Raw genomic sequence first — 24,933 nt, forward strand, 5'->3', positions numbered from 1 at the left:
AGGAAGCAATAGAAAAGACAAATTATATATTCACAGTCTAATGGAAGAATGGCAATTTCTGGATCCACTTATTAGCTGCAGAAGAGTTTGTCCTTTTATTGCTCAATGAATCTTTTCAGAGCCTCTTTTATGTCTTTATTCCGAAGACTGTAGATGAAGGGGTTCAGCATTGGGGTGACCACAGTGTACATCACTGAGGCTATTGCACTTGAGTGTGAGTTGTGTGCATCAGCAGGGTTAAGGTACACTCCTAGGGTTGTACAATAAAATAAGGAGACAACTGAGAGGTGAGATGCACAGGTGGAAAATGCTCTGTACTTCCCCTGAGCTGATGAGATTCCTCGTATGGAGGAAACTATCTTAGAGTAAGAGTAAAGGATACCAATGAAAGGACCACCACTCAGCAGCCCAGCTGCAATATACACCATCACATCATTAAGAAAAGTGCCAGAACAGGCACTTCGGACTACCTGATTGAGTTCACAGAAAAAGTTGGGGATCTCCGGGACTCTACAGAAGGACAGCCGCAACATCATTAAGATTTGTATCAAGGAATTCAGGGCACTCATCATCCATGACACTAGAACCAGCAGTCCGCAGAGCCGGGAGTTCATGATGACTGTGTAGTGCAGGGGGTGGCAGATGGCCACAAACCGGTCATAGGCCATCACAGTCAGGAGGAAGTCATCCAACCCTGCAAAGAGTAGTAAAAAGTATATCTGGTTGATGCAGCCTTCATAGGTGATAACTTTGCTCTGCATCTGGATATTCCACATCATCTTTGGGATGGTGGTAGAGATGAAGCAGATGTCTACAAAGGACAGGTTGGAGAGGAAGAAGTACATGGGGGTGTGGAGGTGGGAGTCTGAGCTGACGGCCAGGAAGATGAGCAGGTTTCCAAACACAGTGATCAGGTACATGGTGAGGAAAAGCCCAAATATGAGGGGCTGAAGTTCTGGTTCATTTGATAGTCCAAGAAGAAGAAATTCTGAAATATGTGTTTCATTCTCTGGCTCCATGTGGTGGAGGGAATGACCTGGAATTAAATCCCCCAAAATGATATGACCACTTTTCACAAAAATGAGCATTACTGGCATAGTCAAATGATACAATTTATATTTTGCAGTCATGAAATCAATGCCTATAATTTTGGTGTGAAATCTTTCCCCTTCAGGGCATTCCCTGTTCCATCTCTGATTACAAATTCCTGTTCTTTTGCAGCCATTTCCCCAAGAGTTCAGGTATTGCATACTTTTAATGAGATTTTTGTCAATCCTTTGGGACTCATAAATTGAGTACTTACCAGCTTCAAGGCAAGAGGTAGAGTGTGCTGAGAGACAAAAGTTCCTATAATTGGATGATGGAGAAATAATGTTAGCAAATACAAAATCATATAACATGTTAAATGGTGACAGGTAAAATGAAGGAAAAGGGGGCATAATGGAGAGAGGCTGGGGTATTATTCTTTACTGGGTGTTCAGGTAGGCTGGCAAAGTAGGTAACATTTGAACAGAGATCTCAAGAAAGAGAGGCCTGCCTGGTAGAAGGAATGGCCGGTGCAAAGGCCCTGAAGGAGACACCTGTTTCAGATATTCAGGCTCCAAAGAAGCCAGTTTCCCAAGGGGAAGATACAAGAGGGAGAGTGATGAGAGAGGGGGCCAGAGGATGCTAAGGAATGAAGTGACCTTCCTGCTGCTACTCAACCTTAAGGTACTGCTGCTGCTGCTGCTAAGTCACTTCAGTCATGTCCGACTCTGTGCGACCCCATAGACGGCAGCCCACCAGGCTTCCCCGTCCCTGGGATTCTCCAGGCAAGAGTACTGGAGTGGGTTGCCATTTCCTTCTCCAATGCATGAAAGTGAAAAGTGAAAGTGAAGTCTCTCAGTCGCGTCCAACTCGTAGTGACCCCATGGACTGCAGCCTACCAGGCTCCTCCATGCATGAGATTGTCCAGGCAAGAGTACTGGAGTGGGGTGCCATTGCCTTCTCCGACCCTAAGGTACACGGAGTCCGTAATTCACAAGTTGTTCTTTGCACCTTATTAATTTTATCTCCAAGGAATCCTGAGCACAAAAATCAATCCACTTTTTGTTTTAATATTTGGTTGACATTCTGTCATCTGTATTTTCAGGAGAACATTTTGGTGTACACAAGTTCACACACACACACGCACACACACACACACACACACACACAGCACTGTGGTGGGGCTATTCTTCTCTCTGTAACTTTTATTTAATCCCATGTCTTTTTCCCCTGCTAGACTGTGAGAACCTTGACACATGCAGCAATATTTTACACATTCGCCACCTTTTCCCTACCCCATTCCGAGCAGATTTAGTGGGGAACTGTAACTAATTCAATATATATTGCATGGACTTGAAAGAATATGGCCTCACAAAAATTACTGCTAATAAAAGACAATGAGAGACAGAAAAGGTGCAGGGGAATACTAGAATAGGCATGGAGAAGAAGCAAGAGGAATGTTTTCATGTTCTCAGATTAGGTCCCATTGGGGGTTTTAACTATGGTTTGCAAAAATTAAATAGAATGTAATACATGAAACACGCAAAAAGTATCAGAGTGTATCATAACTAGTAAGGATACACACAAAATAATTTCTGACCATCTTTGCTCAGTCATATGCGTGGGTAGGTACCTGTCTGTGTGTGGATATGTGTGTTTGTCTATGTTTGTCTATACAGACATGCTAGTGTGCATGTGCAATTGTGGAGTCACGTCTGGTTCTTTGCAATCACCCCAGGATCATGATGTGAAAGGCATATCTTACTTTGGGACTTAGTCAAAAAGTCTGGAATCCACTGCAGTAAAGGCAAGAAAACTTTTAAAAGGGCAGTTCCTGCTACTGAGGGAAAATCAATATGAATAGAGAGCCCAACAGAGGAGCCAGGTTTCAGAGAGAAGAGGGAGCTGTTTGGGTGCTGAAGTACCTTGGATTCAAGGGAGCACAGACCACTGGACCTTTATTGCTCCACTTGCTTCATCATGTCATCAGTGTCAGGTCCCTGATCTAATTTTTAATCCTGTACCTATTCCTATTTGTTTACCACACTAGTTTTCATATGGTCCAATAGTGAATAAGGTTGGCCTTTCTCTTATTTTTCTCTGTGTAATTCTTCTTTGTTACTCTTGGGCTGTAAATTTTTTTTTTTTTTTCCCTTTTGGACATATCCAGTAGGCTTCCTTTTTGACACTAGTCCAGGTTCTGCTCCTTATACATCGTGCGAAGTTCTCCCCAGCTCACACTCCATAATATACTGCATTTGCCACAACTGTCTCCATTCTTCAGATGAATTATTCCCAAGGATGTTATGTTATTCATGCATTTATTTTACTGTGTTCTGTTTTCTCTATTATAATATCCACATGAGCAAGAATCTCCTCTGCTTGGTTCACATTTTTGTTTTCATAAATGTGTACACATATATGGAAAAAAAATTGAAAATGAGGTGGAAACAAAACTAGGTTACATATGGCAGTATAAAAAAATTAAGTGAAATATAATTAAAGTCTGGCAGGCAGATTCTTTACCACTGTGCCACCTGAAAATCCACTAATGAAGTACTTATAAATAAATTAGCCAACCAACAAACAAACATGTCCAAGTCTTGGCTCTGAACTAGTCTCCTGAGAATCTCTTTTGACCTTGGGTAAAATTTTTCGTCTTCCGTTCTCTCTGAATCTTACCTGAAGTATCTGTGAGTCCTTAGACCCACCTAGTTAGGTTCTTTGAAAGGAAGATCTTGTGTGGAAGTCTGAATTCCTTAAGGATGGTTTATGATGGAGTCTGAAGCTGTGTTCTCAGACAAGACACAAGAGGAACTAAAGCCCCTTTGCAGATGCAGGACTCCAAAAGCAATGAGCATGTCTCCTCTACTCTGAGGTGGCAGAAGCGGAAGGACTGCAGCATGTGAGATATTTATGGATGCCTAGATTTAGTCATTAGGGACATTTCCCCCTGTTACTCCATCCTCAAGCATGTGATTTCTCCCAGTGAACTGGTCTAGAGAGAAGTTTCTCGTAATGATTTTCTGTTCCCAAGAGACCAAGTTAGAAGTCAGGTGAATCCTGTTTATACTAATCCTTCTCCACGACTCTTCTGCCTTCTAGAGTTCCAAACTTCTAGCACTTTATCCCAAGTTTTCCCTTCCACACTGACTTTGGGGTCTTCTGGAAATAAGCCCTATTGTCACATATTTGGTGACTTGTCTTTCTGGTGCAGGTTCCAAGGGTTGACACATAAAATGTATGGCACTAAACTGTCATCTTTTAGGAAAAATTGAAGTCGCTCAGTCATGTCCAACTCTTCATGACCCCATGGACTGTAGTCTGCCAGGCTCCTCTGTCCATGGGATTTCCCAGGCAAGAATACTGGAGTGGGTTGCCATTTCTTTCTCCAGGGGATCTTCCCAGTCCAGGGATTGAACCTGGGTCTCTCTCACTGCAGGCAGACTTTTAACCGTCTGAGTAACCAGGAAAAGATCCCTGTAAATGTGAAATCCAGCCTATTTGTGGGTTACTATGCTGGGGGTGGGGTTTTTGAAGAGACTACTTCTCTGCCTCTTCTGCCATGTGGATGTGGTCCTATTATCCTTTGTTGTGGAGCAGATGTTCAGCTGGGGCTTCCCTGATAGCTCAGCTGGTAAAGAATCTGCCTGCAATGCAGGAGACACCAGTTTGGTTCCACGGTCAGGAAGATCCTTTAGGAAAGGGATAGGCTACCCACTCCAGTATTCATGGGCTTCCCTGGTGGCTCAGATGGTAAAGAATCTGCCTCCAATGCAGGAGACCTCAGTTTGATCCTGAGGTGAGATGATCCCCTGGAGGAGGGCATGCAACCAACTTCAGTATACTTGCCTGGAGCATCCCCATGGACAGAGAAGCCTGGTAGGTTACAGCCCATGGGGGTCACAAAGAGTTGGGGACAACTGAGTGACTAAGCACAGCACAGCAGCACAGAGATTCAGGTAGTTTTCTGAGGAGATTTATCCACACGTAGCTGTAGATTAGGGGTGTCCATGGGTTTGAGTTTAGGATTTTTCTATGCTGCCATCTTGTACTGCCACCCCCAACATTTGATATTAGCCCAACAAGACTCATTTAAAGCTTTTGACACCTGAACTATAAAAGCATATATTTTCTTATTTTAAGAAACTTATTTGGCAGTATTGTACAACAGCAACATGAATCTAATATAGACATTTATTTAATAAAATTTGTTTACAAGAATTTATTTTAAACTTCTCAATGTATTCATGAGCTGGCCTTGAATAAGGGCATTTTATGTGGAAAACCGTACGTAGGAAAAAAAAAATCATTTAAATCAATTTGAAGATCTTCTACTTCATTAGCTGATACTGTGAACTCCTCATTCAGTTCAGTTCAGTTTAGTCAGTCAGTCATGTCCGACCCTTTGCGATCCCATGAATCATAGCATGTCAGGCCTCCCTGTCCATCACCAACTCCCGGAGTTCACTCAGACTCACGTCCATTGAGTCAGTGATGCCATCCAGCCATCTCATCCTCTGTCGTCCCCTTCTCCTCCTGCCCCAATCCCTCCCAGCATCAGAGTATTTTTCAATGAGGCAACTCTTTGCATGAGGTGGCCAAAGTACTGGCTTTTCAGCTTCAGCATCATTCCTTCCAAAGAAATCCCAGGACTGATCTCCTTCAGAATGGACTGGTTGGATATCCTTGAGTCCAAGGGACTCTCAAGAGTCTTATCCAACACCACAGTTCAAAAGCATCAATTCTTCAGTGCTCAGCTTTCTTCACAGTCCAACTCTCACATCCATACATGACCACTGGCAAAACCATAGCCTTGACTAGACGGACCTTTGTTGGCAAAGTAATGTCTCTGCTTTTCAATAAGCTGTCTAGGTTGGTCATAACTTTCCTTCCAAAGAGTAAGCGTCTTTTAATTTCATGGCTGCAGTCACCATCTGCAGTGATTTTGAACTCCTCATTACATAATTGTAAATGTTGCCTGACCAGGGTGCCTTGTGATATTATGATAGAAAACGCACCCATTATGCAAGCTGAGATCACCTATTGTACTTTAAAATTTTGTGTTTATATTTCTACATTCTTCTGCTTCATGATAATTCAAATATTCAACCTTTTTTGGGTGGGTCTCTACAGTGTACAGGCTCTTTGTTGTGGTGTGCAAACTTCTTTATTTGCTGTGCATGAACTCGAGAGCAAGCAATCTCAGTAGTTGTTGCGTGTAAGTTTCTCTAGTTGTAGCATGTGGGCTTTAGTTGTGGTGCATGGGTTTAGTTGCCCCGTGGTATGTGGGATCTTACTTCCCTGACTAGGGATTGAAAGCATGTCCCCTGCATTGAAAGGCGGATTCTTAACCACCTGATCAACAGTGAACTCCCAAAATGTTCATTGTTTTCATTTCTATTTCTCTCAGGTTTCCTTTTAACACAGAGGAATTAACAGTTGTGTCCATGTGTGTATATGTGTGTGTATAATTGTGTTTATTTGAAAGAAAAATGCATACAAGCACACAGATAATCAGATACAACATTTACCCTTGTATTCTTTGGACTGAAAAATGAACTACACCTTTCATTTATTTCTCAGAGCATCCACGTGAAGTTTGGCTTAGTATCCCCACAATACCTTCAGAAATATGCAAACTGAGGCTCAAGGAACTGAAATTTCTCATAATTATGTAACAAAGCATTTAAAGATATGCTTTAAATTATACTATCCAATTATACAGAAGTGGAAACATGCAATATGCTCTTTAATTTTTGTATAACTCCTTTAATTTATCAAATTGTACAGTCTAAGTATGCAGTTTTTTGTGTGCAATTATACTCTGATTATTTAATTAAATTTAAACAATTCAATGGTGTATGGCTAAGGGTAGGATGTAGGCATAGATAGCTGGTTCTCATTTAACAAAGATAGGAGATATGTCATCTAACAGGGAAGAAAGCCAAGTATTATTTATAGATGTAAGGACACTGAAACTAAATTTAAGTAATGTGCATGGTAAACTCATTCTTTTCTGTAAACATATGGCTAGTCTTAACAGAACTATAGTAAACTGAAGATAAATTGATTCAAGACAGAAAAGCACTGCAGCCTTGCTAACATCATGGATGAGCCTTAAAAATACAGTATAGAAACTGACAGCTGACTACACACTCATGAGCTACACAAAGAAATCAATACAACTCCCCAGCATAAAACTTCATTGGTAGTAAGGATATTATGGTAACAAAAAAGATCTTCACGACCCAGATAATCTCGATGGTGTGATCACGGACCTAGAGCCAGACATCCTGGAATGTGAAGTCAAGTGGGCCTTTGAAAGCATCACTAAGAACAAAGCTAGTGCAGGTGATGGAATTCCAGTTGACCTATTTCAAATCCTGAAAGATGATGCTGTGAAAGTGCTGCACTCAATATGCCAGCAAATTTGGAAAACTCAGCAGTGGCCACAGGACTGGAAAAGGTCAGTTTTCATTCCAATCCCAAAGAAAGGCAATGCCAAAGAATACTCAAACTACTGCACAATTGCACTCATCTCACATGCTAGTAAAGTAATGCTCAAAATTCTCCAAGCCAGGCTTCAGCAATACGTGAACGTGAACTTTCAGATGTTCAAGCTGGTTTTAGGAAAGGCAGAGGAACCAGAGATCAAATTGCCAACATCCGCTGGATCATGGAAAAGGCAAGAGAGTTCCAGAAAAACATCTATTTCTGCTTTATTGACTATGCCAAAGCCTTTGACTGTGTTGATGACAATAAACTGTGTAAAATTCTGAAAGAGATGGGAATACCGGAGCACCTGACCTGCCTCTTGAGAAACCTATATGCAGGTCAGGAAGCAAGAGTTAGAACTGGACATGGAACAACAGACTGGTTCCAAATAGGAAAAGGAGTACATCAAGGCTGTATATTGTCACCCTGCTTATTTAACTTATATGCAGAGTACATCATGAGAAACGCTGGACTGGAAAAAGCACAAGCTGGAATCAAAATTGCCGGGAGAAATCTCAGTAACCTCAGATATGCAGATGACACCACCCTTATGGCAGAAAGTGAAGAGGAACTAAAAAGCCTCTTGATGAAAGTGAAAGAGGAGAGTGAAAAAGTTGGCTTAAAGCTCAACATTCAGAAAACAAAGATCATGGCATCCGGTCCCATCACTTCATGGGAAATAGATGGGGAAACAGTGGAAACTGTGTCAGACTTTATTTTGGGGGGCTCCTAAATCACTGCAGATGGTGACTGCAGCCATGAAATTAAAAGACGCTTACTCCTTGGAAGGAAAGTTATGACCAACCTAGATAGCATATTCAAAAGCAGTGACATTACTTTGCCAACAAAGGTTCATCTAGTCAAGGCTATGGTTTTTCCTGTGGTCATGTATGGATGTGAGAGTTGGACTGTGAAGAAGGCTGAGCGCTGAAGAATTGATGCTTTTGAACTGTGTTGTTGGAGAAGACTCTTGAGAGTCCCTTGGACTGCAAGGAGATCCAACCAGTCCATTCTGAAGGAGATCAGCCCTGGGATTTCTTTGGAAGGAATGATGCTGAAGCTGAAACTCCAGTACTTTGGCCACCTCATGTGAAGAGCTGACTCATTGTAAAGGACTCTGATGCTGGGAGGGACTGGGGGCAGAAGGAGAAGGGGACGACAGAGGATGAGATGGCTGGATGGCATCACTGACTTGATGGACGTGAGTCTGAGTGAACTCTGGGAGTTGGTGATGGATAGGGAGGCCTGGCGTGCTGCAGTTCATGGGTCACAAAGAGTCCAACACGACTGAGCAACTGAAATAAACTGAACTGAAATTGACATAGAATGGCTTGTTATGCAGCGACAGCTAACTGATACAATAATCCAAATGAACAGAAACAAGAGCAATTGTAACAATCTACAGCATTTTTTTTTTTTTTGGTATATGATCTTATATTTGTGTAGAACATCCATGGTCATTCCATTACCCAAGATTATTTCAGGTAACTATAATAACAATTGACTATTTTCTAGGAAACTAGAAGAGGTGGACAGACATTCCTGTTAGTACAGAAAAACTGGTGTATCTGAATCATATGACTGGGCAGGATGCCAGCCTCTCTTGTGGATCATCCTCTGATCATGAGGAAGGAAGAGACTCCTGAGTTTGAAAGACATGAGAAATGGATGAATTGATGTTGTTCACTCATCATCTTTGTGAACTGGTGACACATCAGGAAAGAGGAGATATTTCATAAAACAACTGAATGAATCATGTTAGAAGGTAGCAATAGAAGTTTTCAAGCACAAACAGGACAAAAATAATGTGACAAAATGTAAAAGACAGTAACAAACCCTTCACCTCAATTAATAAAACCTGTCACTTGTGGGGAGACATCTTATCAGTTCTGTTCAGTTCAGTCGCTAAGTTGTGTCTGACTCTTTGAGACCCCATGAATTGCAGCACGCCAGGCCTCCCTGTCCATCACCAATTCCCGGAGTCTACCCAAACTCACGTCTGTTGAGTTGGTGATGCCATCCAGCCACCTCATCCTCTGTCGTCCCCTTCTCCTCCTGCCCCCAATCCCTCCCAGCATCAGGGTCTTTTCCAATGAGTCAACTCTTTGGATGAGGTGGCCAAAGTATTAGAGTTTCAGCCTCAGCATCAGTCCTTCGAATGAACACCCAGGACTGGTCTGCTTTAGAATGGACTGGTTGGAACTCCTTGCAGTCCAAGGGACTCTCAAGAGTCTTCTCCAACACCACAGTTCAAAACATCAATTCTTCAGTGCTCAGCTTTCTTCACAGTCCAACTCTCACATTCACTGGAAAAACCATAGCCTTGACTTGGTGGGCCTCTGTTGGCAAAGTAATGTCTCTGCTTTTGAATATGCTATCTAGGTTGGTCATAGCTTTCCTTCCAAGGAATAAGCATCTTTAAATTTCATGGCTGTAATCACCATCTGCAGGCATTTTGGAGCCCCAAAAATAAAGTCTGACACTGTTTCCATTGTTTCCCCATCTATTTGCCATGAAGTGATGAGACCAGATGCCATGAACTTTGTTTTCTGAATGTTGAGCTTTTTTTTTTTTTTTTTTTTTACTGTGCCATACGATTTTAATAATGAAGGGGAAAATTATGACTTTCCCTGACTTCTAGAAATTTTCATCAATACATTAAAAATGCATACTACCATTTATAAATGTATAAGGAAATGAGCAAAGCAGTAAAATTAACCTTCATTTTGTATACTATAATTGAAAACATTAGCAGCACTGAGGATTAAAGTGCTTTTAGTCTTTGTAAAAATGTATCCAGAGTCATTTGAACAGTACTTGTCTTCTTCATATAACTTATTTGACAACTTGTAATATTCCTTTCTAAGTCTGCATTAGCTTCTAACATTTTCTCCTTTATTCTTTTAATGTCATGGACTATCTCCACGTCTCTTTAATGTGACTTTTTGCTGGTGTCCCTTCTTCCGGAACATTGTCATTCCTTTTGTCACAAACATTTTCCTTATGTATTTGATAAATTTATCTTTACTATGTTCTCCTGGCTACACATCTGAGTGTCTGGAATGATAGCAATACTGACATTCCCACAGTCAGTTACTTCTTGAATGACATATCTTATGTTGGATTATTTTTTTTTTATCTTTTTTTTTCTTATGTTGGATTTAAATGGATTTAAATTTCACTTTTAGTGTTTCCAGTTTTCTTTTTTTTACTGTACTTGCATCATCGGATGATCCATTTTTGTGAACTGTCATGTGAGTTTATCACTGAGAGACACCGAGGCAACACAACCACATGCTTTGCTGTCTGTGCATGAATTAGCTCCTTAATTAGACTGTTTGTGATCAGTCATTGACAGCCTCTGCAAGAAGTGACATCACTGGTCACTGAGCATGATATCTTGAATTGACGTGATGATTGGTGGACTGTGGAGCTAGCAGTACAGTTTGTAGCAAGTTCATTCTTTAAGCATTGAGCTTTAAGCCACCTTTTTCACTCTCATCTTTCACTTTCATCAACAGGTTTTTTTGTTCCTCTTCACTTTCAGTCATAAGGGTGGAGTCATCTGCATATCTGAGGTTATTGATATTTCTCCAGGCAATCTTGATTCCAGCTTGTGCTTCTTCCAGCCCAGCATTTCTCATGATGTACTCTGCATATAAGTTAAATAAGCATGGTGACAATATACAGTCTTGTTGCTGCTGCTAAGTCGCTTCAGTCGTGTCCAACTCTGTGTGACCACAGAGACGGCAGCTCACCAGGCTCCCCCATCCCTGGGATTCTCCAGGCAAGAACACTGGAGTGGGTTGTCATTTCATTTTCCAGTGTATGAAAGTGAAAAATGAAAGTGAAGTCGCTCAGTCGTGTCCAACTCTTCGCCACCCCGTGGACTGCAGCCCACCAGGCATGTACCCCTTTTCCTATTTGGAAGCAGTCTGTTGTTCCATGTTCAGTTCTAACTGTTGCTTCCTGACCTGCATATAGGTTTCTCAAGAGGCAGATCAGGTGCTCTGGTATTCCCATCTCTTTCAGAATTTTACACAGTTTACTGTGATCCACACAGTCAAAAGCCTTGGTATAATCAACAAAGCAGAAATAGATGTTTTTCTGGAACTCTCCTGCTTTTTTGATGATCCAGCGGATGTTGGCAATTTGATCTCTGGTTCCTCTGCCTTTCCTAAAACCAGCTTGAACATCTGGAAGTTCACGGTTCACGTATTGCTGAAGCCTAGCTTGGAGAATTTTGAGCGTTACTTTACTAGCATGTGAGATGAGTGCAGTTGTGTGGTAGTTTGAGCATTCTTTGGCACTACCTTTCTTTGGGATTGGAATGAAAACTGACCTTTTCCAGTCCTGTGGCCACTGCTGAGTTTTCCAAATTTGCTGGCATATTGAGTGCAGCACTTTCACAGCATCATCTTTCAGGATTTGAAATAGGTCAACTGGAATTCCATCACCTGCACTAGCTTTGTTCTTAGTGATGCTTTCTAAGGCCCACTTGACTTCACATTCTAGGATGTCTGGCTCTAGGTCAGTGATTACACCATCGTGATTATCTTGGTCGTGAAGATCTTTTTTGTACAGTTCTTCTGTGTATTCTTGCCACCTCTTCTTAATATGTTTTGCTTCTGTTAGGCCCATACCATTTCTGTCCTTTATTCAGCCCATCTTTGCATGAAATTTTCCCTTGGTATCTCTAGTTTTCTTAAAGAGATCTCTAGTCTTTCCCATTCTGTTGTTTTCCTCTATTTCTTTGCATTGATCACTGAGGAAGGCTTTCGTATCGCTCCTTGCTATTCTTTGGAATTCTGCATTCAAATGAGAATATCTATCATTTTCTCCTTTGCTTTTCACTTCTCTTCTTTTCACAGTTATTTGTCAGTCCTCCCCAGACGGCCATTTTGCTTTTTTGCATTTCTTTTCCATGGGGATGGTCTTGGTCCCTGTCTCCTGTAGAATGTTACGAACCTACGTCCATAGTTCATCTATCAGATCTAGTCCCTTAAATCTATTTCTCACTTCCACTGCATAAGGCTTTAATAAATAGATGTACAGCATGAAAAAGAAACATTGTGCACAGTCACCAAATGTGTGACTTGACATTTTGCCTCCTAATGGGTCATCTTGATCATACCAGTCCAATTTATTCCAATTTGTCTTTCCATGTAGATTTAAACTGGAAGACACATATTTTTTTTTTTTTTGGCCAGTGACTGTGATAAGCATTTGGACATCAAGGTGAATAACTGAATAAAACCAGGAGAGCAATTATAAAACACATGTTTGTAATGTGAGTGCTAGAAACTTAGCTTTTGATTTCTGAGGCATTCACTTCAAAGACAATTATGGCAAAAAATATATTGCCAGCAGCTATGTAACACAGCTACTAGACTTGTATCCAGTGACACCCCCCCCCCACCCCACCACCCCAACAATGAAGTCTCTTTTAGATTTACCCCCTGGGTAAAGAGAACTTGTGAACTTGTTTCCCTTCTGTTCAGTCACTCAATCATGTCCAACTCTTTGTGACCCCATGGACTGTAGCCCACCAGGCTCCTCTGTCCATGGGATTCTCCAGGCAAGAATACTGAAGTGGGTTGCCATTCCCTTTTCCAGGGGATCTTCTTGACCCAGGGGTCAAACCTGGGTCTCCTGCATTGTAGGCAGATTCTTTGCCATCTGAGCCACCAGGGAAGGGTGGATGCTGCTAAGTCACTTCAGTCGTGTCGGACTCTGTGCGACCCCATAGACGGCCTCCTACCAGGCTCCTCTGTCCCTGGGATTCTCCAAGCAAAAACATTGGAGTGGGTTGCCATTTCCTTCTCCAAAGCCTGAAAATGAAAAGTAAAAGTGAAGTCGCTCAGTCGTGTCCGACTCTTAGCGACCTCATGGACTGCAGCCTATCAGGTTCTTCCGTCCATGGGATTTTCCAGGCAAGAGTACTGGAGTGGGGTGCCACTGCCTTCTCCAAAGGGTGGATGAGCACACTTTAACTGTCTGGAAGAGTTGAATTCATGTAAATGGAAATTCTAGAAAATAAATAGAAGGAGTAAGTCCTGCTCTTCAACAATCTGATCAAAGAATTTGGCTCTAAGGCTTTGAACCCTACAGTTATGGGCACTTCTTGGGCCCAAGGACAATTGCCCCTTTTATAGCAGCCATCCCAATGCTTCTTTTCAGAGCCCTGTTTATGTCTTTGTTCCTCAGGCTGTAGATGAAGGGATTCAGTATGGATGTAACCACAGTGTACAATTGTACTTGAGTGTGAGCTGTTTGTAGCAGCAGAGCTAAGGTACGCTCCTAAGGCTGTACAATAAAATAAGGAGGCCACTGAGAGGTGAGATGCACAGGTGGAAAATGCCTTATACTTCCCCTGAGCTGATGAGATTCCATGTATGGCAGAAACTATCTTAGAGTAAGAGTACAGGATACCAGTGAGGGCAACACCATCCAAAATGGCAGCTGCAAAATACATCACTATGTCATTGAGATACACGTCAGAACAGACAAGTAGGACCACATGATTGAGTTCACAGAAAAAACGGGGGGTCTCCAGGATTCTACAGAAGGACAGCCACAACATCAGTAAGCTTAGTAGCAAGGAATTCAGTACACTCATCATCCAGGACACTAGGACCAGCAATCCACAGAGCTGAGGGTTCATGATGACTGTGTAGTTCAGGGGGTGACAGATGGCCATGAAGCAGTCATAGGCCATCACTGTCAGGAGAAAGATGTCCAACCCTGCAAAGAGCATGAAAAAATACATCCGGGTGATGCAGCCTTCATAGGCTATAAGTTTGCTCTGGTTCTGGATGTTCTACAGCATCTTTGGGGTGGTGGTGGAAGTGACACAGATGTCTACAAAAGACAGGTTGGAGGGGAAGAAGTACATGAGGGTGTGGAGGTGGAAGTCTGGGCTGACAGCTAGGACGATGAGCAGGTTTCCAAATACAGTGATCAGATCCATGGAAAGGAAATGTCCAAAATAAGAGAGGCTGCCATTCTGGTTCCTTTGAAATTCCCAGAAGAAGAAATTTTGAAATTCGTGTAGCATTCCCTGGTTCCATGTGGAAGAGGTGACTGCCAGGAGACAAAAAGTAACATGATCAGTTTCTCAACTATGTGGTTTGTAAGAATAAGATAAAATAGAATATATAAAACACAAAAGAAAATATCAGTGTGCATCATACATAGCAAGGGTTTTTTTGTTGTTGTTGTTCTTTTTGTTCAGATATGTCTGTACGTGTGTGTTCGAATGTGCATGCAATGTGCATGTGTGCGAATTTCTTGCTTGCCTGTGTACATATGCTGGATCACATGTAAAAAGCATGTTGTGCTCTGGGACACAATCTGAAATTTTTTTAATCCCTTGAATTAAATGGAAGAATTGTTTTTGAAGAAGATAAGTTTCTGCTGATGGAAGAAGAATGTGAATAAAGAGTTCAACGAAAGAGGCAAATTGCAGAGAGAACAGGCAACAGTGTGTTCAGACTCAATGGACCACACACTGACTGCACTTTTCCCCTTCACTTAATTATTGTATCCACATCAGACCACTGACTCAATTTTTATGAGTGAGTAAAACTGATCTTTTTCTTACTTTTCTTATGTGGCATCTTTCTTTGTTATTCTTGGCCTTTCAGTTTTGATCTCCTTTTGACAAATCCAGTGGGTCCACACTACTCCTGTTTCAGATTCTCTTCCCACATGCAAAGACCTCACCATAATATGCTCTATAAAGTCCTACATGCCACAAAATCTACCTTTTCCTTCATTTAATTTATATCTGAGGACACTTGGTCATACATGAATTTATTTTACTGTAATCTTTCTCCACTAAAATATTAGCTCTAAATGGACAGGGACTTCATGCTTTGTTCACTATTAATGGGCTTCCCAGGTGGCACAGTGATAATCTGCCTGCCATGCAGGAGATGCAGGTTTGTTCCCTCAGTCAAGAAGGTCCCCTGGAGTACGATAGGATATGGCAACCTGATCAAGTATTCTTGCCCGGGAAATGCCATGAACAGAGGAACCTTGTGGGCTATAGTCCATGGGGCTGCAAAGGGTCAAAAATGACTAACTTGCCGGGGTCCAGCCCCGGTGGATCCAGGGAATTCGAAGCGGGGACGGCGTCGGCGAGGATCAGGAAACAACTGCTTAATTAAACTTTAATTAAGGATATAAAGAGTAATAGAATAAGGATAGCTCAGTGAGGAAATTCAGTGGAGAAAAGAGGCTGAATAATTCAGTCAGAAGGTGAGAGAAAGAACGACATGGGGAGACCATGTTTCGGTGAACAAGGTCCGCACTTTATTTTCCAAAGTAGTTTTTATACCTTAAGTTATGCATAGAGGATAATGGGGGAAGGGGTAGAGTCATGCAGTAAGCCAGGCTTTCTTCCTGCAAACTTATCATATGCAAAAGTTTAGGTGATTTGCATCATCTTCTGGCCCGGAGGCCTGTTAACATTTTAAGAAACTTATTTTTCTCTAAAGGTGATTATTCTAAAGTCAGGCGCCAGCCTCCAAAAAGCATTAGATAAAGTTGCATTCCTACAGAGCAAAGGTGTGGTGGGCTATAACAAGAAAAAGAATTAACTCAAGGGTCCCAGGTTACAAACATTAAAGCTACTACTTACACCAATTATATTAATCAATACACTGCCAGGGACACAGCAGGTAAGGGATATAGAAACTTAGCAGCAAACATTGGCCCAACAAGTGAAAATCCCGTCACCAATACAATTTCTAATCAATTTTTTAACTACTCAAAGGAATCTGTGTTTAGACAGTTTAGAACACCTCCTGCCTCTCACAGTTGGAAGGCTCTGAACAATCACATGTGGCCGGAAAAACCTATTCAGGCAGGCTAGAGGATTTTCAAAGGAGTTTGTAGGTTGAAACACTGTCACACCCAGGAATTATTAACTGGAGCTGTAAGCTAACTCTTTTTTCAGAGAGAGGTAGTGGGGGACAGCCCCCCGTAAAGTCAGAGGTGTAGGTGAAAGCACAAAGCAGAAAGTAGGCAGACTCTAGTTTTGGGGGTAGATGCTTGAGAATTTCCAGGGAGACTCCTGAGGCTTGATCCCGCCTTTGCGTATGCCAAGCCTCCTTCCTCAAGACCTTTGCCAGGGGCGGAGCTCGCTCCCTGCACTAACTGACTTTCACTTTTCTTTTTTTTAAAGCATAAATAAATTCAACCATCCTTATGAAAAAGATAGAAGAAATATTTGAGTGCAGAAGCACATGTTCCACAAGAGGGCAGAAAATGTTATTTACAAAATTGATCTAGTCACAAAAGGCAATTGTAGTACTAGGTGAAAATGGGAAATAAGATGGCAATTTATAGAAAAGGTGGTTTCTTATTTCTAAGGATGTTGAAGAACTTTGTGTGTGTGAAAAGCAATGAGAGGGAGGACAAAATGTGACCAACTGATAACTTTGATCACTCACAGTTTTTAAACTCTCACATAACACAGCAAACACATTATACACTACACACATATAAAATTTAAATGGCAAATATTAATAGGAAGCTTCTTTAAAAATTGTAATTCTTTGTTTAGAAGAATGCAAACCGTTCCCCCCTCCCGCCCCACCATGAATATAGAGACTGGAATAGGGAATCCAGATTAGTTGAACTAGTTATAGCTAAGAGCAGTTTGGGTGAAATAGTGCCATAGAAATGGTGGCTGACACACTTGTGTAGGGGAGGGGGAAAATAGGGAGAAAAAAGCTACATATTTCTCTATTTTCAGCAAGAAGAATTGACAAAGTATTAAAAATATATCTCATTCTCCTGGTCTTCCACATGCTGTAGTGCAATTCCTTTCCTTTCTGAGCTGGAGATGAAATAAATTGTAAAGAAAATGATATAGCAAAACAAAAAAGAATAAAAACATCCAGACACCAGTAGGTAAAGCAAAACATGCATAGACAATTTGCAATAGAGATAGCAAATGGCTAATAAAAACCGCAAATAAATTTAGCTTTTCAGGTAATGAAATAATTGCAAAGATAAATGGTTTATCATATGTCTGTTTGTATTTTAAAAGCATATTTCCCTAATGAATACTCAGTATGAAAGAAGATTCAGTAATATATGTGTCTCAAGAAGTGTAGTTTTCAGGTAGTAGATACTTCTATTGATCTGGATCCTCCTAATGAATACAGAACAAGCTCAAATACACCTCATCTTAAAAATTTCAGAAAAAACAATTACTTCACTGCAAACCTCTCCTGACCAAATAGTTTATTTTCCTACTCCCCTAAACTGCAAGAAACTTCTTGGAAATGTTCAAATTTTAATGATACCACTGGGCTCCCCACTTTTTCCTGAGTGTCATCCAACTAGATTTTCATTCCCATTACTTAGTTGTCAACAGCAATCCTTGAATTGCTGAATCCAACAGATATCTGTCATTTAAAAATATTTAATAAATTGATTATGAATTAATAAATCAAACAAGAAAACAAACATGGAGTTTTCTTGGCTCTGGGTCAGCTGTTTGTGTTCTCAGGTGACTTCAGGTACGTCTTGGGTTTCATTCTCTCCAGCTTTCTCCTCCAGTGTCTGTGGGGCTCTTGGACTCACCTGGATGGAAAGGCAGATTGGAAGGTCTCTGTGTAGAAGTTCAAAATTCCTCCCTGGATGGTTGATGGTGGAGGCCGAAGCTCTGTCTCCTCACAAGAAAGAAGGAAAGAGTGATGGATTGGTCCCTGAGCCAGACTTAGGAGTCCAAGTGCAAAAAGCATCCCTGTTGCAGCTCAAGGTTTAACATGCTTAGATCTTGCAGTAGTGGAGATATTTATAGCTCTGTATATGTTCTGTATCTGCTCATTATACCTCTTTATCACATTTTCCATTATTGCTTGAATGTTGACTACATCATTTCCTCAGGGGAACCTGTTTGGAAACAATGGATTCCCCCCCACCCCCCAAACCCCCTGCCCCCTCCGCCTGCTGATTCGCTATTCCCAAGAGTCCAGGTTAAACATCAGGGGTATTCAATTCTCGTTACTTCTCTACTAAGTCTCCTATCTCCCAGAATTCTAACACTGAAAGTTTTTACAACCCTCAATATTTCTTCCAAATCTAAGCCTGAGGAATTTGTCTTGACTAGATCCTTTGAGTCTCAAGAGCCATAACATAACTGCCATGCTATGAGAATACAGCACCTGATATATCCAGGAAATTACTATTTCTTCTTCAATAAGGGAGAAAACTGTGTTCTCTTGCTAGAACACCGTTGTGGGGAGGGGGACTTTTCCAGGTGGCTTAGTGGTAACAAATCTACCTGCCAAGCAGGAAATGCAAGTTCTATCCCTGGGTTGGGAAGATTCCCTGTAGAAGGAAATGGCAACCTACTTCAGTATTCTTGACTGGGAAATCCCATGGACAGAGGAGCCTGGTTGGTCACAGTCCATGAGACTGCAAAGAGTTGGGCATGCCTGAGCAACTAACACTTTCACTTTCACCCAAACATCTATAATGTACAGGATAGCACCACATACAAATGATTATCATGCCACAAATGCCAATAGTGAGAAGATGAGAAAGCCTATTCTAGGCCAACACTTCTACACATTGTACATAAGAATCCCCTAGGATTCTAGTACTAAATCAGATCCTGATTCAACAGGTTCTGGTTGTCCTGAGGTTCTGAATTTTCAACAAGGTTCTGGGTAACGTTGCTAGTGCATGCATGTCTTGGTCTGTGGATTATTCTTTGACTAGCAAGGCTGTGGTCCTGTGTTAAAGTCTGGACTAGGTAGTTGTAGGTTCCTTTGCACCAAAAATTGTCTTGGCATGTAACTTCAAAAGAATGGTTTTCATCATTAAGAGGCTATAATACATTTTGTGTTTCTTTTATTTACAATCCTTTATTGTTTAGTTGCTAAGTCATGTCTGAGTCTTTTGGGACCCTATTGACTGTAGCCTGCCAGGCTCCTTTGTCCATGGGATACTGAAGTGGATTGCCATTTCCTTCTCCAGGGCATCTTTCTGGCCCAGAAATGGCACCCACATCTCTTATCTCCTGCATTGCAGGTGGATTCTTTGCTGCTTAGCCACCTGGGAAACCCCTTATGGTCCTTAAGTAAATAAGTAAGTAACTGTTACTTGCTCAGTTGTGTCCAACACTTTGCGACCCCATGGACTGCAGCACACCAGGCCTCCCTGTTCATAATCAACTCCTGGAGTTTACTCAAACTCATGTTCATTGAGTCGGTGATGCCGTCCAACTATCTTATCCTCTGTCGTCCCCTTCGCCTCCTGCCTTCAATCTTCCTAGCATCAGGGTCTTTTCCAGTGAGTCAACTCTTTGCATCAGGTGGCCAAAGTATTGGAGTTGCAGCTTCAACATCAGTTCTTACAATTAATATTCAGGACCGATTTCCTTTAGGATGGACTGGTTGGATTTCCTTGCAGTCCAAGGGACTTGCAAGAGTCTTCTCCAACACCACAGTTCAAAAACATCAATTCTTCAGTGCTCAGCTTTCTTATAGTCCAACTCTCACATCCATACATGATCACTGGAAAAACCATAGCCTTGACTAGACAGATCCTTGTTGGTAAAGTAGTGTCTCTGCTTTTGAATATGCTATCTAGGTTGTTCATAACTTTCCTTCCAAGGAGTAAGTGTCTTTTAATTTCATGGCTGCAGTCACCATTTGCTTTGATTTTGGAGCCCAGAAAAATAAAGTCTGACACTGTTTCCACTGTTTTCCCATCTATTTGCTATGAAGTGATGGGACCGGATGCCATGATCTTCGTTTTCTGAATGTTGAGCTTTAAGCCAACTTTTCCACTCTCTACTTTCACTTTCATCAAGAGGCTTTTTAGTTCCTCTTCACTTTCTGCCATAAGGGTGGTGTCATCTGCATATCTGAGGTTATTGAGATTTCTCCCAGTAATCTTGATTCCAGCTTGTGCTTCTTCCACCCCAGCGTTTCTCATGATGTATTCTGCATATAAGTTAATTAAGCAGGGTGACAATATACAGACTTGACATACTCCTTTTCCTATTTGGAACCAGTCTGTTGTTCCATGTCCAGTTCTAACTGTTGCTTCCTGACCTGCATACAGATTTCTCAAGAGGCAGGTCAGGTGGTCTGGTATCCCCATCTCTTTCAGAATTTTCCACAGTTTATTGTGATCCACATAGTCAAAGGTTTTGGTATAATCAATAAAGAAGAAATAGATGTTTTTCTGGAACGCTCTTGCTTTTTTGATGATCTGGTGGATGTTAGCAATTGGATCTCTGGTTCCTCTGCTTTTTCTAAAACCAGCTTGGTCCTTAAGTGACAGCAAATAATAGGCCTATGAAAATTACTTTTGATGATCAGAGTAATGGCCTCCAAATGATGACTACATCCTAATCCCCAGAACCTTTGATTATATTATTTTACATAGCAAGAGGGGATTACAGTAGCAGATGGAGGAAGGTTGCTAATCAGTGACTTTAAGATAAGAAGATTGACTATGATTATCTGGAAGAGACTAATGTAATCACAATGAACCTGTTTCTGCAGAAGAAGAAGACAAAAAGGTTGAAATCAGAGAAAGATTTGAAAATGTTACATTGCTGACTTTGCAGAGAAGGCAATGGCAACCCACTCCAGTATTCTTGTCTGGAGAATCCCAGGGACAGGGGAGCCTGGTGGCTGCCATGTATTGGGTTGCACAGAGTCAGACATGACTGAAGTCACTTAGCAGCAGCAGCTGTCTTTGAAGCTGAAGTGTGAAGTGTGAAGCCTATGAGTCAAGAAATTCTTGTGGCCACTAGAAACTAGAAAAGGAAATGAATCAGATTCTCCTCAGAGACCATGCAGGCATGTTGACTTTAGCTCACTGAGATATTTGCCTTCTGATCTTCAATTGTAAGAGCAAAATATTTTTTTATTTCAATCCCTATTGTGGTAATTTGTTACCGTAGCTATGAATGTATTAATACATGTAATATGGACAATTATTCAATAATTTTTTTAGAAATCGAATTTAAGTTTCTCAATTCATTTTTTGGTGATGCCTTATGTTTTGTTAGTTTCATTTAATTCATAACATATATAATAACTTCCGCTCTCCCTTTTTGGCTGTGCTGGGTCTTCCTGGGGGCACAGTGGCTTTTTCTGTAGTCACAGTGTGCAGAGATTTCCCTTGTTGCAGAGCATGGGCTCTAGAACACATGGGCTCAGTAGCTGTGGTGTGGAGCTCTCTAGTTGTGGTGCATGGGATCATAGCTTTCAGATCAGGGACTGAATCTGTGTCCCCTATATTGGAAGGCTGATTCTCAACCACTGAATCACCAGGGAAGTCCCTATATTGTTAATCTGATAGCAAAAAGTAAACATGCTTTAGTAGAATTTTTTAAAGTATTAAAAAAAAGACAAAATCATTCATCATACCATTACCAATCAGATAATTACTGTGACAAATTATTTCACTGTATATTTATTTGCGTGTTTAAAATTTTTTATTGAAGTATAGGTAACTTACAATATCATATTAGCTTCTGGCATATAAACAATGATTCAAAATTTTATAGATTATGCTCCATTTAAAGTTATTTGATAATATTGGTTATGAATTCCCATGACTACTTCACTGTGTACCCCAACCCAAGCTGTGTGAATGCTCTGGCCCCAACCGCTCCATGCTAAAGCCTAGCACAGATCTGGGGTAGCTGAAGCAGAGGATGTGACTGTGGCTTGCATCTGAGAGGATCCAAAGATGCCTACACAGGCAGAGTATTGGACCTCCATAAGCACGCAAACCCTTATTGTTTCAGGATCCCCCTTTATTGAGACAAAGGCCCCAGTGTGTGAAGAAGGAAAACTTACACTTAAAGAGAACAGAGCCAGCCCTAGCCTGATGAACAGGCCTTCTGCTCTATCAACTTGGGAGCAACGTGACACGAACAGGATGGTGATGGCCACTAAGCAGAGAGGAAGACCCATGTCACACTGTACACCAGGCTCTAGCTCTCCCATCACCAAGGTTATAGCAGCCAGCACCGCCTATGGAAAGATATGACTGTCATCCATGTCAAATCCAGCCATCCCACCAAAGGTATTGGACATAAGCAATCAACATAGAGACACTGCTAAATAAGAAAAGCCCTTTAAGATTACAATAGGTAACTGTTTCACCGAAATTCATTACAGACAGAGAGAAAGTTAAGTAAAATGAAAGTAAGTAGGAACTATAGACGGCAGCCCACCAGACTCCCCTGTCCCTGGGATTCTCCAGGCAAGAACACTGGAGTGGGTTGCCATTTCCTTCTCTAATGCATGAAAGTGGAAAGTGAAGTCGCTCAGTCGTGTCCGACTCTGTGCGACCCCATAGACGGCAGCCCTCCAGGCTCCCCCGTCCCTGGGATTCTCCAGGCAAGAATACTGGAGTGGGTTGCCATTTCCTTCTCTAATGCATGAAAGTGGAAAGTGAAGTCGCTCTGTCGTGTCCGACTCTTAGCGACCCCATGGACTGAGGCTCCTCCGTCCATGGGATTTTCCAGGCAAGAGTACTGGAATGGGGTGCCATTGCCTTCTCCACTTCCCTGGTGGGTCAGTGGTAAAGAATCTGCCTGCAATGCAGGAGATCTGAGTTCAGTCCTTGGGTTGGGAAGATCCCCTGGAGAAGGGAATGGAAACCCATTCCAGTACTCTTTCCTGGAGAATTCCACAGAAAGTCGAGCCTTGTGGGCTACAGTCTATAGGGTGGCACAGAGTTACATGTGACTGAAGCTACTAAATAGCAGCATTCTCATTTGAAAGAGCAAGAAAAAGCCTCTGTATAAATTAAAAAAAAATGTAAGTGAAACAGAAATAAATAATATACCAAAGATTTCAAAACGTTTGTAATAAAAATATATTGATAATAAATATGAATTAGGGAAAAGAATTAACCTAAACACAGATCAATTGAATAAGGAACTAAAAGTCCCCAGGTGGCACTAGAGGCAAAGAACCTACCAGCCAATGCAGAACACATAAGAGATGTGGGTTCAATCCCTCGGAAGATCCTTTAGAGGACGAAATGGCAGCCCACTTCAGTATTCTTGTCTGGAGAATGCCATGGAAGAGGAACCTGGTGAGCTACAGTCTGTAAGGTCTCAAAGAGTCAGACATGACTGAAGTGACTTAGCATAGACCCAAAGATATAAAGCTCTGTATAGTTAAAGCTATGGTTTTTCCAGTAGTCATGTACAGATGTGGGAGTGGGACTATAAAAAAAGCTGAGCACCAAAGAACTGATGCTTTTGAACTGTGGTGCTAGAGAAGAATCTTGAGAGTCCCTTCGACAGCAAGGAGATAAAACCAGTCAATCCTAAAGGAAATCAACCCTAAATAGTCAATGGAAGGGCAGATACTAAAGCTGAAGCTCCAAGACTTTGGCCACTGGATGCAAAGAGCTGACTTATTGGAAAAGACCCTAGTGCTGGGAAAGATTTAGGGCAGGAGGGAAAAGGGGCAACAGAGGATGAAATGGTTGGATGGCATCATCAACTCAATGAACATGAGCTTGACCAAACTCCAGAAGATAGTGAAAGACAGAGAAGCCTGGCATGCTGCAGTCCATGGGATCACAAAGAGTTGGACATGACTGAGTGACTGAACAACAGCAAAAGTATAAAGAAGACCCGATAAAAATATATAATTTAATATCTAAAATAAAAAGCACTCTAGAAGAAATGAAGGGCATACTCAATGACACAGAAGAATGCATAAGTGATTTGGAAGATAGAATAGTGGAGATTATCTAATCATAAGAGCAAACAAAAAGAAATAAAAAAAAAACAGTGCAACATATGAGATCTCTGGGATAATGTCAATTGTGTCAACATTTGCATTATAGGGATTGAAAATGAAGAGGGATAAAAGTGTATTGAAAAGGTATTTGAAGAAATTATGACTAAAACCTTCCCAAACTTAAGAAAGAAACAGGTATCCAAGTATAGGAAGCATAGTGGTTCCCAAAGAAAGATGAGGCCAAACAGACCTACACTAAGATATATTATAATCAAACTGGGAAAAGATAGATAAAGAGAGAATTTTAAAGGCAGCAAGAGAAAAACAGAGTCATATATAAGGGAATCCACATATCAACTGATTTATCTGTAGAAACTTTGCAGGCCAGAAGAGAGTGACCTGATACATTCAAAGCACTGAAAGGGAAAATCCTGCAACCTAGGATCTCCTACCCTGGAAGGTTATCATTTAAAATAGAAGCAGAGACAAAGAAGTTCTCAGACAAGCAAAAATGGAAATATTTCATCAATAGGAAACCTACCCTAAAAGAAAAGGTGTAGTCTTCTCTAAATATAAAAGAAATATCTATAGGAAAGGTAAAATTCCACTAGGAAAGGCAAATATATAGTAAGGATTAAAGATTACTTAAATAATC

General features: G+C 41.3%; 1 protein-coding gene and 1 pseudogene across 1 annotated transcript; both read right to left on the minus strand.

Annotated features, from left to right (window-relative positions):
* Window positions 1-95: 95 nt before the first annotated feature.
* OR7A100 (olfactory receptor family 7 subfamily A member 100) lies at window positions 96-920 on the minus strand. Its single transcript, XM_059888858.1, has 2 exons — window positions 566-920; window positions 96-280 (listed from the first exon to the last, which is right to left on the minus strand). Exons 1-2 carry the CDS (start codon window positions 918-920, stop codon window positions 96-98), a joined length of 540 nt encoding a protein of 179 aa, XP_059744841.1.
* Window positions 13,669-14,594, minus strand: OR7A144P (olfactory receptor family 7 subfamily A member 144, pseudogene; annotated as a pseudogene).

This window comes from Bos taurus, chromosome 7, assembly GCF_002263795.3.
Source record: "Bos taurus isolate L1 Dominette 01449 registration number 42190680 breed Hereford chromosome 7, ARS-UCD2.0, whole genome shotgun sequence".
NCBI classification, from domain to species: Eukaryota; Metazoa; Chordata; class Mammalia; order Artiodactyla; family Bovidae; genus Bos; species Bos taurus.

Coding starts and splice junctions, on each gene's coding strand:
- OR7A100 (XM_059888858.1), bottom strand. CDS start 920: ATGTACCTGATCACTGTGTTTGGAAACCTGCTCATCTTCCTGGCCGTC. Junction 281..565: donor TCTAGTGTCATGGATGATGA/GTGCCCTGAATT, acceptor CTCACCTCTCAG/TTGTCTCCTTATTTTATTGT.